The 16,079-nt window shown below is 40.7% G+C and overlaps 2 protein-coding genes across 8 annotated transcripts in view; one reads left to right on the plus strand and one right to left on the minus strand.

Moving 5' to 3' along the window:
- The window catches only part of napepld (N-acyl phosphatidylethanolamine phospholipase D), a 56,677-nt gene extending 41,433 nt beyond the window's left edge, over nucleotides 1-15,244 (minus strand). Inside the window, exons 1-3 of one of the 7 annotated variants that reach the window (XM_043713843.1) lie at nucleotides 15,157-15,244; nucleotides 6,590-6,911; nucleotides 766-1,412 (exon numbers count right to left, since the gene is read on the minus strand). In XM_043713843.1, the coding sequence (XP_043569778.1) occupies nucleotides 766-1,412; nucleotides 6,590-6,886 (944 nt within the window). In that variant the 5' untranslated portion in view covers nucleotides 6,887-6,911; nucleotides 15,157-15,244. The other 6 variants (XM_043713840.1, XM_043713842.1, XM_043713838.1 and 3 more) reach the window with 6 other exon arrangements.
- The window catches only part of pmpcb (peptidase, mitochondrial processing subunit beta), a 39,573-nt gene continuing 32,645 nt past the window's right edge, over nucleotides 9,152-16,079 (plus strand). The window contains exons 1-2 of the mRNA XM_043713836.1: nucleotides 9,152-9,233; nucleotides 15,151-15,430. Of these exons, the coding sequence (XP_043569771.1) occupies nucleotides 15,230-15,430 (201 nt within the window). The 5' untranslated portion in view covers nucleotides 9,152-9,233; nucleotides 15,151-15,229. The remainder of the gene's footprint in view (nucleotides 9,234-15,150; nucleotides 15,431-16,079) is intronic.

Below are 16,079 nucleotides of genomic sequence, written 5' to 3' on the forward strand. Positions count from 1 at the left end.
GGTTGTCAGTTCCAGCTGTCCACTGCAGTGGCCGGTATATTGGGTCCAGGTCGATGTGTTTGTTGATAGCATCAGTGGATGAGTGCCATGCCTCTAGGAATTCCCTGGCTGTTCAGTTTGGCTTGTCCTATAATAGTAGTGTTGTCCCAGTCGAACTCATGTTGCTTGTCATCTGCGTGTGTGGCTACTAAGGATAGCTGGTCGTGTCGTTTCATGGCTAGTTGGTGTTCATGGATACGGATCATTAGCTGTCTTCCTGTTTGTCCTATGTAGTGTTTTCTGCAGTCCTTGCATGGGCTTTTGTATACTACGTTGGTTTTGCTCATGCTGGGTATCGGGTCCTTTGTCCTGGTGAGTTCTTGTCTGAGAGTGGCTGTTTATTTTTTATCAATTTATCTGTTTATTTTTATATATCAATTTTTTAATCACACACAACTGAACGAATTTGCCACCATCAAATCATTGTGACTTATTTTTTGTTTTTTCTTAAAAGTATTAACCCTCATCAGTAATCACCATGCAGCCAATTAGATATTTACATGCAAAGCTCATTACAGGCAATGTAAACCATCAAAATGAGGCTGTGTAGGGAGACCAGGAAGGGGCCAATTTGACTGATTATTGAACAGGATCAAATGAACTAACCTGGAAGTGACTGATTCTGATAAATTGCAAAGAATGGCAATCCATTTAATGTAAGGGAACATTGAATACACACAATTTTTTAATACATCGAGAAAGAAAATCATGCAAAAATTGACATACCTTGGTTCATAGGCTCCAATAGGAATGGCAGCAAGGTCAAATGGTCCGTATCTTTTCCCTATTTGTTCAAAAGCTACACAGTAACCTGTATCTCCGGCGAAGAAAAATCTATTCCAGGGTCCCAGGACACACCAACTTCCCCACAGCACCTTGTTGTCATCTGTTACAGTTCGTTTGCTCCAGTGTTGCACTGGTGTAAACACAAATGTTACCTCATCATGGCCAGGGACACAGTTCTCCTCCCACCAGTCCAACTCTATTATATTTTCACAGCCACACTTTTGCATCCAGTCTAAGAGACCCAGTGGTACAAACCATCTCAAGTCACCCCCAAAGCGTTCATTAAGACTTAGCACTGTATTGTAATCCAAATGATCATAGTGCGTATGACTGATTACCACAGCATCTATTTTGGGCAACTGTGCCACTGTGCATGGGGGGTTTCGAAAGCGTTTTGGTCCAAAGAATTGCACAGGTGAAGCTCTTTGGCTGAAGATGGGGTCCGTCAGAAAAGTCAGTCCTTCCATTTCTACCAACAGTGATGCATGTCCCAACCAGGTCACTCGAATTCCATTCGTCAAACTCCCGACCAGTTGTGGGTTTTTTACAAAGTACGGTTCTAATATTGGCAATCCTTCATCAAGTTCCTACAAGCAGAGAGAAAAAGATTTTGTTTTTTTTTTAAAATATAATTCTGCTCTATAGCTTGCTTGTACAAATTAGTGTCACACAGCAAGTCTAGGTGAAGTCAACATAATTTGATAGAAATGCAGTGCAGTAAAAGCCATAATTCTGAATGTGATTTTACATAGTCTTTGCAGACAGATGGACTCCTGTAACTGAAGTGTCTAAATCACAAATTGAACAGTTAGTGTGATCATTATTGTGAGTAACCTTTAGGAATGCTTCCAGTACATTTAGAAGTTAATTTTTCTATTAAGTAATTTGCCAAAACTTTCTAGCTAAAACCCACACTTGGAAATGGTACATGAGGAGAGGTATTTGACAATAACTTGAAACTCAGAAAAGAACAAAAGAGTTTCGAGTTATTGTCAAGATGGGGATCTAGGCTAGGTCAGTATTTGTTGTGGGACAGCACAGTGGCTCAGTGGTTAGCGCTGCTGCCTCATAGCTCCAGGATCCCACGTTCGGTTCCAGCCTCGGGTGACTGTCTGTGTGGAGTTTGCACATTCTCTCAGTGTCTGTGTGGGTTTCCTCCGGGTGCTCCGTTTCCTTCCCACAGTCCAAAGATATGCAGGTTAGGTGAATTGACCATGCTAAATTGCCCATAGTGTTAGCTGCATCATTCAGAGGTAAATGGGTCTGAGTGGGTTACTCTTTGGAGGGTCAGTGTGGACTTGTTGGGCTGAAGGGCCTGTTTCCACGCTGTAGGGAATCTAATCCTCAAACTGCCCTTGAAAAGGTGATGGTGAACTGAGTTCTTGAATCATTGCAGTTCATGTAGTGTAGTAACACACTCAACACATCAGGAAGGGAGTTCCAAGATGTTGACCCAGCAACAGTGAATAAGCCACGATATAGTTCCAACTCAGGATGGTGCATAGTTTGAAGGGAAAGTTGCAGGCAGTAATACTCCCATGCATTTGCTCTCTTTGTTCTTCTAGGTGGTAGAGGTCACAGGTTTTAATGGTGATGTCGAAGGATCCTTGGTGAGGGCATTTGGTAAAAGGTACACATTTGTCTTGGATGGTTTTGAGCTTCTTAAATGTTGTTGGAGATTCACTTATCTGGGCAAGTGGAATCACACGTCTTGTGTCTTGTAGATGGTGGCTAGGCTTTGTGGAGTCCCAAAGTGAGTTATGCATTACACAGTTCCCAGCCCCTGATCTGTTCTTATAGCCACTGTATTTATATGGCTAGTTCAGTTCAGTTTCTGATCAATAGTAATTGCCAGGATTTAGCCAGCTCAGTTACTAAATCACAATTTAGATTCAAGTCAGAATGGTTTGAGATTTGGAGGGGATAGTTATCTTACTGTTTTTGATCTTCTTGGTGAAAAAGGTTGTGGGGCTCAGAAGTGTTGTTCAAATAAACTTGGCTAGTTGCAGTAGTGCATCCTGAATGCTGTACATATCACAGGAGATGACTGATATTAAGTTTAATGGCAGACATAATAATCAAGTGGATTGCCCCACTCTTACTGACGTTGTTGTGGTTCTGTTCGCCGAGCTGGAAGTTTTTGTTGCAAACGTTTCGCCCCCTGGCTCGGCGACATCATCAGTGCTTGGGAGCCTCCTGCGAAGCGCTTCTTTGATGTTTCCTCCGGTGTTTATAGTGGTCTGTCCCTGCCGCTTCCGGTTGTCAGTTTCAGCTGTCCGCTGTAGTGGTTGGTATATTGGGTCCAGGTCGATGTGTTTGTCGATGGAGTTTGTGGATGAATGCCATGCTTCTAGAGGCTCCCAAGCACTGATGATGTCGCCGAGCCAGGGGGCGAAACGTTTGCAACAAAAACTTCCAGCTCGGCGAACAGAACCACAACAACGAGCACCTGAGCTACAAATCTTCGCACAAACTTTGAACACTCTTATTGACTTTGAACAACCTTCAGTGTTGATTCAGTTGCACATAATCAGGCAACTGTCTATTACTCTTCTCATTTGAAATTCGAAGATGATGGAAGATATTTTTGGAATAAGGAAATGGGTACTCATTGCAGAGCATTCAACCTGCAAATTCAGCCCATTCTTCCAGCCACATCTTGCAAAGAGTAATAGTATTCAAGTGTCAAGGCAACAGTGATTCCCCCAGCTGTTGATGATGGAGGTTCACAGTGATGGTGTTGATATTGAAGGTAGTGAATGGTGGGTTAGAATACGTTTCTGGCCAGAAATCTTATTAACTGCTAATTATAAGACACATATGTTGTCAGCCAAAGACTGAATATAGTTTTTCTATAAACTGACATTGGCTGTGAATGACGCTGAACACTATTCTATTATCAGCAATTTGCCCATAACTCTGACATTAAGATGAAGTAAAAGCCATGAATTAAGCTGCTAGGGATAAACGTCTGAAATGAGACCCAGTGACTGAGATCGCTGAATACCCAGAAACATTATCCTTTGCATCAGACAGACCTCCAGTTACTGAGGGATTTGACAATTTACCCCAATTTTCACCTCAATTTTTCTAGTGGTCCACAGTGCCTTACTATTCAACTTTTCTTCCCTTTTTGTCTGGCAGTCTAGTACACAAGATCCCTTCTAAGCAACCATCCTGGCTTGGAACTCTATCAGTGTGCCTTCAGATTCATAAGGAGAAATCCTGACACTACCTTCTTGACAGCACTGTGGATATACCTATACCCTAAGCATTGCAACAGTCCAAGAGTACATCTCACCACAAACATCTGAAGGCCAAATCGGGATAGATAATAAATGTTAGCCAAGCCAGTGATGTCCAACATCCAGTTCTACATTTGGATCTATGTTTGAATCAAGATTATTATGAAGGGCTTGGAAGCCAGGGTATTCTGGCAAAATCCAAAGTGACATTGCTGAGTGTCTTGCTTGCTGGCACTGTTACTGTTTGCCTCCATCATTTTTCTGATTATTGGGTGTACAGTAGAATGGGAAATTGCCCAGGCAAGTTTTATTGTTATGTTTGAAGACTAAATATACTTGGACAACTTTTTAATATTATCAAGCAGATGCCAGTGTAACAATTTAGATATAGGAACGGCTAGTTCTAATATGGAAGCCGGTGTCCCTTACTAAGTAAAGCACATTCATCATGACATGATGGTGATTTCTGAATAAAGTAAACATGCTATATTGTTATATGTAATAACTAGCAATTTATAATGATGTTGTAAGAACTCTAAATAAACAACGGCAGAACACCTATTTGTTTAGCCAAAGGATAGGAGAATTATTTGTATATTTTTGGAAAAGTTTCCTTTGATCTCTATGTTTAATTTTCTTTAACATTTATTTCTTTTTTCAGACATGCAGTAGTAGTGCTCAAATTAATATGCAGGCAATAGTTTGCACCTTCAACATCGTGAAATTTATCAAAACACTTCACAGCAATGTACATTAAGTGACACCACGACAAAGGAGATATTAAGACTGGTGAACAAATGTTTTACACTGGTCTCAGAAGTATCCTAGCTTATAGTTAATTATATTGTATTACAATTAGAATTATATTATCATATAAATAATACCAAATGTTTATGCCAGTAACATATTTTGTATTGATGCTGAAGTTTATAACTTAAAATGTCCAAGATGCTAGAATGTGTAGCATTCTTACCCTGTTTTGTCTGACCCCAAATGAAACTCTCACATCTTCAGTGTTGTGCATATTTCTCTTCCATAATATTCCATAGGATCAATATTCTAATCTTTCATTCATTCCAGACCATGACATTCCTCACTGCTTTTAACCTTTTATTCTCCTTATAATCTACAATATGTTTAGAATCTGAGCATGGAAACAACTCATCTCTAGTTCTGCAATGGCTTCAACTATCCTCCTAATCTAAGTAACATCCTACATTGTGAGTTTAGGCCTTTCCTCTGAGATTCTTAATAAAAATTCAATGGCACTTTTAACAGCTAACACTGTCAAGCCAGATAAATGCAGTGACAAACATAACTTCATTTTGAACCTTTTACCCCAACAATGAAATTAAAGAATCATGTTTCACTGGTCCAAGTGGTGCTGAGTACCTCAAGCATCAGCACAAGAAATAAATAGATCTAATAGCATTCTTGAATTATTCCCAGTACAAACTATTCTAAAAATAAACTGTATCTTGACATTCATCTGTAAATCAGCATAGCTCACTATATGTAGCATAACCTTTAAAGGATAGTTTAATTTTAGGTAAACCACCATTTCATCAACATGAATTTATAAGTAGGTTTGTGACTGAAGTTGTAACAAGCAACTTTTTTTGAAGAGAAAATTATTCAGATTCAGCTATTCACTTACTGAACAAGAAAGCTGTCAAGAGTAATATACAACTGACCAGTTTTTAAGGATAAAGTGGTGATCTCCAGCCTGTCTCCTCCTATGCTTAGCATTCCTGTCATTTTCTTTTGTTTTATATAATCTTAATGTTATTGCTTCATTGAATTTTCTTCATTCTTCCTAAACTCTAACATTTTGGGGCAGCATGGTGGCCCAGTGGTTAACATTGGACCCAGGTTCGATTCCAGCCTCGGGCGACTGTCTGCATGGAGTCTGCACATTCTCCCAATGTCTGCGTGGGTTTCCTCCAGGTGCTCCGGTTTCCTCCCACAGTCCAAAGATGTACAGGTCAGGTGAATTGGCCATGCTAAATTGCCCATAGTGATAGGTGCATTAGTAGGGAGTAGGCCTGTGTGGGTTACTCCTTGGTGGGTCAGTGTGGACTTGTTGGGCCAAAGGGAATCTGTAGGGAATCTAATCTTAATCAGTGAACTTTGATTTCAGTTTCATCTTGTGTCAGACTAGGAAAGGTGAAGAGTAGATTAATCAAATCAATTCCATTTTCTACAGGGCACTAAGTTTGAGAACTCCTACAATCAGTGCCATCAGGTTGCTACATAAACTGGGTTATTTTAAAATATTTTCATTATGAGAACTATAATTTACACCTTGAAATAACTATATTCCATCAGCAGATATTAATTATGTAATTATATAAATTACCAAAATGCTACTTATGTTGCAAGAATTGCTTCATATGATCACTTACTGTGGATAAAATGAAAATAAACTTCAATAAATAATAAAATAAACTACTATAAATCATATGTGAGCAACAAGCAGTTGAAATACTTGCAACTTTAGATTTGGTCAAGCCACTCACTGCCTTTGAACTTGGGATGTTGGTATGGTCTCTCTCCATCATAGCGAACTTTAGCACGTTGGTGAAAGCAAGGTCACTCCAGGTTGGCCAGGGATTGACAAATCTGCCATCTTTTCCTCTTTTGGATCTTGTTACATCTTCTTCCAGACGGTAATCCAATCTGAAGCTTTTCCTGGAGGTTCGGGATGATGAGCTCCCTCTTGCCTCACGGCTTGCATTTCCTGATCGTTTCTTCACAGCTTCCTTTGGATAATGGCTGCTTGAAATGGGGACCTGTTCTTTAAGCTGTGCATCCATGCTTCCTTCTGCTCCGTTGTGTAATCTAAAGACAAGCAATTACATAATAATCACTAAGAATGTACTTCAAGACTCTTGAAACTTCTGTAAGTCTTCAAAGTACAAAATCCCAGTTCACATTTCTAATTGTTATCTAAACAATGATTTAATGTTAATTGTCACTTTCATAGCTATATGGCTCACAATAGTGCCAAATGATGCCAATACCCTCTCTGCCAGAAAATCATGTAACAACTTAAACAATGCACCTTACAACCTGGTGCATAATAACAAAACCAGAGCAAAAGCTGTATTTTAAAAGTAATCAGATGATCTATTTGACATTTAGAGGAACTGTATAGAGTGCTTCTGATATTTTACTTTCCGATAAAAACAACGAACTCTTGATACAACGTTCTCTTAACGTTAATAAGAACATCTTCCAATGTTGGCGCAGAGGTCCAAGCATCTCGGTGAGAGCTGGGATCTAGGCAATTCGGCAGTATAACTCAATCCAGCAACTGCGCATCGCATTCCACCAATACTGATCAACCACCAGGAACAGCAAATTAAATGACACTGCGGTAAGGTTACTCGGCAACTTCGGCTTATAACAGCTTGGAACAAGAACGACCTACAGCCACTTGATCAATCAGTCAATTTTCGTGAATAAAAACCTATTAATTTACCCGTAAACAAATGTAATACTGAGATAACCTCAGTACCACTGTCGAGCAGATTTTCTCCTAAACCACTGTCCCGGTGCGAAACCATGTTTTATGTAACAGTAATACGATTACAACGTGAAGCTGTAAAGTACATTTCACAAACTTTCTGACTGGTACGCTATTAAAAAGATACCCGGTTAACTATCACGGTACAAACTTAATCTCTCAAAACAATAATAGTAACGTTACAGTTTGTCGCAAGGGTTGGAATAGTTTCTTAGCTTACGTCGTTGCATTTAGACAAAACAGAACTGTTAACTCCAAAAGTAGCAAAGAAGCGAGGGCAGAACACAAAAAAGAAAGGGAAAACATTGTGGACCTTGCTGGATGATAACGATGTATTGGAAATGCTCCAGGAGGCAACGCCGCAGTCTCTGACTTTATCCACTTAATGTAGATGATCCCCCCTTGTTGTTCCCGCCCGCAGATGATGTGACAAGAGGAACAAGTCAGGACTCTGATCTCAGCCTCTGCCCAGATCCAACACGTGATCGCCTTATTATCCCTGAAAACCAACCATTCAGCGCCTGAGTCAAAATGCTGAGAAATGCACTGTCAGAGGCACAAAGGGAGATTCTTTCTGGATCTAACAACCTCCATTTAAAATAAACGACTGCACCAACTATATACTACCCAAACAAACACGTTATCATTCGCTGCTGGGACTGTAGAAAAAGAGCTTTAAATCAGTAATAACAAAACGACCAAGAGTTTCCTTTTTTAAGTTGTGAGATTCTGCAGCTGTGATTTGACATTTTAAAAACTGTGCTCACTTTTCTGAAACACGAATAAAGTCGGTTTACAACCCGAATGATTATTGTTGATTGCGTTCTACATAAAATGAGTTAGTAACAAATACGATTAAAAACTGAAAAAAATAAAGTCACTTTCACAATTACAACGACTGGAACACTATCAGTTTTTTCTGGAGATTGCCTGATTTAGTCCTCACCTCTATCCTCTAAAGTTGTACAGCAGCGACTGGCGGCAGCCACGCCAGTAAACCAATGGAAAATAAGTGATTCGACTAAGTTTCAAAACCGCAAGGTCCGATTGGAAGACAAACTTTCTCTAATAATGATTCTTCAAGACAATGTGGTAGTCGAGTCCGTCCTGTTGCCGGTCAGACGAACCTGAATTACAATAACTTCCTTTGTTGAAACTCCTCCCAGAACCGTGCACACGGTATCAGCACTGTCACTAAAATCTAGGGGTGATTCAATTGCCCAGAACAAAAAAAAAGCATGTTGCAAATTTGTAATACTGGAAACGAATTCAAAAGTTGCTAAGAAAATCTGTTAACCATTCAAGATACGTCATGTTACTTTTGAATCAATTGTTAATCAGGATCCATGCGACTTGGCTGAGGCTGTGCTAATAAAATAGGAGAGAATTAGATCATTTCTGAAACTAAAAAACCCAGCATTTAGGATGAAAGTCGACAATTGCCATAAAATATGAACTCTACCAGTTAAAAGGAACTGATCGTTTGGGATTCACCTGGAAAGGCAGTGGGACTTTGCCTCTGCCAGTTCGCCTCCTGGCGCACTCTGGCCGCATTTCACGTTTCTGTCGAATAAACTCCCGAATTTCGCCGCTGCTGTGAGACAAGCAGCCAAGAGAGGCCGACAGATCCCTAGGTACGTAATCCTAGCCCTCTCTCTCAGCATCGCCTCTCACACAACCATAACATGCTATCCAGATCCATCCTAAAATAAATTGTACTAACTTCAGAACGACTAACTGCACGCCAAGTAAAGATGATCCCCACACATTTCCCCGGATCAAATCTCACGTCCCCGACATGCTTCTGCAGGCATCCGGAAACCAGAAACTACTTGTGCTGCACATAACTGTTCCCCGAATAAAGAAAGGGCACCACAAAGTCGGTGACAGCTCCTCTCCTACAGTTCCATTGTTTAAATTGACCAGCGGTTCGAATTCTGGACCACCAATTTGGTTGGTTTCTGTTGTATTGAGGTTTCCAAAAGTCCAATATTCTCTATTTAAAACTATGATGAATTAGTTCTCTAAAATGATATTCCCAAGAGTTCTGGGGAGTTTCCGAGTTTATAGACTGTTTCCATAACATTCCTAATTAAAAACAAAATCAATCTGTCGCAGCACACATTTTGTAGTCGAGTACGTTTTGTGTTGTAAGTTAGTATTTACGTATGAACAATTCTGATTGGCAATAAATGCTGTTCTTGTTAGTGGCTCTATAGTATCCCGGAAACAAATGGAAAATGTAATAAATCTAAAAATATTCAATTCTCACACTTAATCCCTAAAGCACAAAAAGTGTCATACACTCAAGGTCAGGTTTAGTCACTGAAATATTTCGTTAATTGCAAATGTTTTTACTTCAAATGCATAGTTTGAATCAGTATTATTATTTCATATTATATTTCACATTTCAAAGTAATCATGTTCCAAATTAGAATTCTGAATTAAGAACATAATAATACAATTCATACATATATTTATGGACACATTTCTGCAGGTCAAGTTATGAGTGACAACTTAATGGTGTCTGTATAAACTTCAATATATTCCACTGGTGAAGAACCCAACCTACTTATTATTCACACAAACCAAATTTGGATTTGTATCACAAACAAGTTTGTTATACACAATAATATAGAATCATAGAATTGTTGCAATATGAGGTCATTTTACCCTTTGTTTCTTCACAAAATTCTAACTGCTGGTCAAATTAAACAACAGGACCACAGGGAAGAAACTATCATCTAATTGTGGTGGCCTTAACAGTTGGATGCAGCGATAAGATAATAAGACATAGGAGCATTATGGATGATCTTATATTCCTCAATTCACCTTTCTACCTTTTAGTGGGTGGCACGGTGGTACAGTGGTTAGCACTGCTGCCTCGCAGCGCCAGAGACCCAGGTTCAATTCCCGCCTCAGGCGACTGACTGTGTGGAGTTTGCACGTTCTCCCCGTGTCTGTGTGGGTTTCCTCCGGGTGCTCCGGTTTCCTCCCACAGTCCAAAGATGTGCAGGTCAGGTGAATTGGCCATGCTAAATTGCCCATAGTGTTAGGTAAGGGGTAAATGTAGGGGTATGGGTGGGTTACGCTTCGGCGGGTCGGTGTGGACTTGTTGGGCTGAAGGGCCTGTTTCCACACTGTAAGTAATCTAAAACAGTATAACCTTGATTCCCTAATTGATTAAAAATCTGTATCTCATTATTGAATATACTTAACAAGCCAGCCCTCTACAGGAAAGAGTTTCAGATTCATTATCCTCTGGGAGAAGAAATTCTCCTTATTTCTTTCTTAAATGTGATGTGGAGATGCTGGTGTTGAACTGGGTTCGACAAAGTCAGAAACCACACAACACCAGGTTATATAGTCCAACAGGTTTATTTGAAATCACAAGTTTTCTGAGCTTTGCTCCTTCGTCAGGTGAAGTGGAAGCAAGTGCACAGGCAAAGAATTTATATGCAGAGAGATAATGGCAAGATAGTTCCAGGTAATTAAGAGTGTCAAAAACATAAGTACAAATAGTGTGAATGGAGTGTCCACAGGCTAAATTGCAAGTGAAGAGGTAACTCATGATCCAAGGAATTAAAGCAAAGAGATAATTACAAAAAAAAATCAAAAATAAAATGTCACTCACACTCTTTTGTATTTATCTTTTGACACACTTAATTATCTGGAATTGTCTTGGCATTATCTCTCTGCATATAAATTCTGCGACTGTTGCTTCTCTTCACTTCACCTGACGAAGCAGCAGCGCTCCAAAAGCTTGTGATTTCAAATAAACCATTGGACTCCAACCTGGTGCCTTGTTGCTTCTGACTTTGTCTTAAATATGTTACCCCTTATTCTGAGATTATGCCCTCTGGTCCTATCTCCCACAAGGGGAAACAAATTTTCCACATCCAATCATTCAAAACCTTTAAGAATACTGTATGGTTCAATAAGGTTGCCTCTCATTCTTCTATATGCTAATGAGTTCAATTTAATTGGCTCAACCTCTCCTCATAAAACAGTGCCTCCATATTTGGTATCAGCCTAATAAACCTTCTCTGGACTGCCTAAAATGCCAGTATATCTTTCTTTAAATAAGGGACCCAAAACATTTTACTGAATTACCCCAGTTGTGGTATGACTAGTACCTTGTATAATTTTATTAAAACCTCTTTACTTTTATCCTCCATTCTTTTTGCAATAAAAGCCAACATTCTATCTGCCTTTCCTATTACCCACTGAACATTCATGCTAGTTTTTTTGAGATTCCTGGATGATTCCCAAATCTTTCCTTTCTGTCGCTTTCTGCAGTCTTTCCCAATTTAATAATATTCAGCTCTTCTTTTGTTCTTGCCAAAGCACAATGTCACATTTTCCCACATTATATTCCATCTGCCAAGTTTGAGCTCATCGGACTATATCACTCATCAGAGTCTTTGTATAATCCTCACCACTGCCTTCCCAATGATTTTTGTGTCATCTGCAACTTGGTGACAGTACATTTACTTTCCTCATCCAAATCATTAATATATGTTGCAAAACATTGTGGCCCCAGCTCCTGTGGCACGTAACGTTTTACAGGTTACCACCCTGAAATTGCTCCCCTTATCCCAACTCTTTGCTGTCCATTAGTTAGACAATCATCTATCCATGCTAATATACTACCTCCAACACCATGAGCTCTTAATTTAACTGTCTGATATGTTATCAAACACCTTCTGAAAATCCTAAATATATTACATCCACTGGTTCCAAATTATCAATTCTGCTTGTTACCTCCTCAAAGAATCCTAGTAAATTTGTCAGACATGTTTTTCCCTTCATGAAGTCATGCTGAATCTGCTTGATCATATTATAAATTTTCTACTATTAACATCCTTTTATAAAAAAACTCTGACATTTTCCCAATAAAGCTAGTTACCTGTCTTTATCTCCTTTTGTCTTTTTTTAAAAAGGTGTTACATCGACAATTTTCCAATCCTCTGACACTTTCCAGAATCTAAGGATTCTTCGAAGATTACTACTTGTGCAGCCACTATCTCTATAGCTACTTTCTTTAATACCCTAGGGTGCATCCCATCAGGTCTGGAGGCTTATCAATTTTAGACCCATTAGTTCTGTAGCTTTTTTTTCTCTAGTGATAAATATTGTGAATTTATTTTATTTATTCAACAACTTTGCCATTTCCTGGTTCCCTGTGATTTCTCCAGGTCATTCTCCAAGTAGCCCATATTCATTTTGGCTTCTCACTTTGTTCTTATATATTTAAATAAGCCTCTGCTGTCCATCCTGAAATTGCTTGTAAGTTTGCCCTCAAAATTTATTTTCTCCCTCTTTATTACCGTGAATTTCTAGGTGCCCACAAGAGTATGTAGAAAATTCACAGATTGTCATTTTTTTCTACATCTTGTCATAATAAAGTTAACAATTTTTAAGATCTTAATCACTCGCTGCAAAAAAAAGGTTTTCTTTGTCATCTTGCTTATTTTGCAAATTAAGTCTGTGCCTTAACAATCTGAATCCTTTAGGCGAAGGTGAGGACTGCAGATGCTCGAGGAGGTTGAGTAGTTCATCAATTTCACATTCCACCCGACCATCTCTGACACCTCCCTCCTCTTCCTGGGCCTCTCCATCTCCATCAATGACGACCAACTCAACATTGACATTTTTACAAAGCCGACTCCCACAGCTACCTGGATTACACTTCCTCCTGCAAAAATGCTATCCCGTATTCCCAATTCCTCCGCCTCCGGCCATATCTGCTGCCAGGAGAACCAGTTCCACCATAGAACACACCAGATTGCCTCCTTCTTTAAAGACTGTAATTTCCCCTCCCATGTAGTTGAAAAGCCCTCCAACGCATCACATCCACGTCCCATACCTCCGCCCTCAAACCCCACCCCTCCAACCGCAATAAGGACAGAACCCCCCCCCAGTCGTCAGCTACCACCAACCAACCTCTGCATAAACCGCATCATCCGCCGACATTTCTGCCACCTACAAATGGACCCCACCACTAGGGATGCATTTCCCTCCCCACCCTTATCCGCTTTCCGCAAAGACTGTTCCCTCCGTGACTACCTAGTCATGTTCACACCCCCAACATCCCACCCTCCATTCTTGGCACCTTCCCCTGCCACCACAGGAATTGCAAAACTTGCACCCACACCTCCCCCCTCACCTCCATCCAAGACCCCAAAGGAGCCTTCCACATTCATCAAAGTTTCACCTGCACTTCCACAAATATCATTTATTGTGCTCATTGCTCCCGATGCGGTCTCCTTTACATTGGGGAGACTGGACGCCTTCTCACAGAAAGCTCCAGGGAACATCTCCAGGACACCTGCACCAATCAACCCCACCGCCCCATGGCCAAACATTTCAACTCCCCCTCCCACTCTACCAAGCACACGCAATCCTGGGCTACCTCCACGGCCACTCCCTCACCACCCGACACTTGGAGGAAGAATGCCTCATCTTCTGCCTCAGAAACCCCTCAACCCCATGGCATCAATGTGGACTACACCAGTTTCCTCATTTCCTCTTCACCACCTTACTCCAGTTCCAAACTTCCAGCTCAGTACCATCCTCGCGATCTGGCCCACATTTCCTTACCATCTATTCGCTCCACCTTCCTCTCCGACCTATAACCTTTACCCCTTCCTCCATCAACCTGTTGCACTCTCAACTACTTTCTCCCCAGGCTCACCCCCTCCCATTTATCTCTCTACTCCTGAGGCTTCCAGCCTCATTGCTGATGAATAGCTCCTGCCCTAAATGTCAATTTTCTTGCTCCTTGGATGCTGCCTGACCTGCTGTGCTTTTCCAGCTCCACTCTAATCTGGATCCTTTCACAGACGGCAATGTTTTCTAACAGCTTTGCAGCCTACAGCCTGGGAGGACTTAACAGGAGTTCTTGAATTTCAAATAACCTTCCCACCCATTCCCCAGCTCCCTTTCCAGTCCCACTTTCACCTTTCCATTCCACCTATCGACCCTCCATTCCAGCTACCAACCAGATTCATCCCTCTTAACGACTAAAGCAGAATGGTGAGGTAGGGATAGGTGAACATATTACCTGGGTTCATCTATCCCTACCTCACCATTCTCCTATTTTAGCCAAACCACCCAGCACCTTTTTTTTTGTAGCTCTCCCTTCCCCCACGTCTAGTCCTGAAGAAGGGTTATACCCAAAACATTGACTTAGCCACCTCCTAATGCTGCCTGGCTTGTTGTGTTTTTTTCCCAACTTCCTGTTTGTCTACAACGTTTTCTCCTGAGCTGTCCAGACTCCTCATCATCTAGAAATCCGCTATCAGAGACTTAGTGATTTTACGTTTTATTATAACACCTCCTACTGACCTTCTATTCTCCGAGGAAAATAGTCCCAACTTCTCCAATCTAGTTTTATAACTGACATTCCTCATACCTGAAACTAGGATATTTCCTGCACCGTCTCCAATGAGTTTCCCATCTTCCCTTTTATTTTCTATTTATGAAATCAACGGAATTCATTCATATTTGGAATGGAACATGCAAAATTAATCTTCTGTGACTTCGTAGTTATACCGTATCCACAGAAATAAGCAGCGCCCACAAAACGAGAGGCAGAGCTGGCGCTATTTTTGTACTCGGAGCTCCCATGCAGAGTTGCCAATTCATCGACGCGGTCGGGGATCGATTGGATCAGTTTGCGCGTGGCTCCCCGCTGACGACAGAAAACACGCCGCTCGGCCACGCGCATGCGCAGTGTGCCAGTAAGATGGCGACGTCTTTGCAGCGGTTGAGTCGTGTGGCCGGACTGAGACATCTCGGAAGGGCTTGGACTAGCTGGAAGCGACAGGTAGGTCAAGGATGATTTAGCATAGCCTACACACTACAGCAAATCATCTCGGTTGTTGGAAGTGGGAATCTTTTATAACCGATCATTTCGGGCTCGCTGATGCCGTTAATACGAATCTGGGAAATGCAAGACGTGTGTTGTTTATGTGAAGGAGTTGTTTGGTGAGTTAAAAATCACACAACACCAGGTTATAGTCCAACAGGTTTAATTGGAAGCACACTAACTTTCGGAGCGACGCTCGTTCATCAGGTGATTGTGGAGGGCTCGATCGTAACACAGAATATATAGCAAAAATTTGCACTGTGATGTAACTGAAATTATACATTTGAAGAATTGATTGTCTGTTAAGCCTTTCATCTGTTAGAATACAGTGATAGTTTCACTTCTTTCATGTGTAAATCACAAAACCCTTTTTTTTAAAGTTGCATTCTCGGGTTAGCTGTTAACAATGGTGATAGCTAGACAATATGTTGAAAGTGTTAGCCCCCTGTGTTCTCTGTCAATGACCTGATGTTTAGATTGATTCTAATCTAAAAAGTGAAATAACAGAGTTTTACATAAATTCATGCAGTTTTTGAGCGCGGAGTCCTACATGAATGTATGAAACTGTATACATTCATGTAGACCTCTGAGCTCAAAAACTGCATGA

Source organism: Chiloscyllium plagiosum, chromosome 23, assembly GCF_004010195.1.
Source record: "Chiloscyllium plagiosum isolate BGI_BamShark_2017 chromosome 23, ASM401019v2, whole genome shotgun sequence".
In the NCBI taxonomy this organism is placed as follows: Eukaryota; Metazoa; Chordata; class Chondrichthyes; order Orectolobiformes; family Hemiscylliidae; genus Chiloscyllium; species Chiloscyllium plagiosum.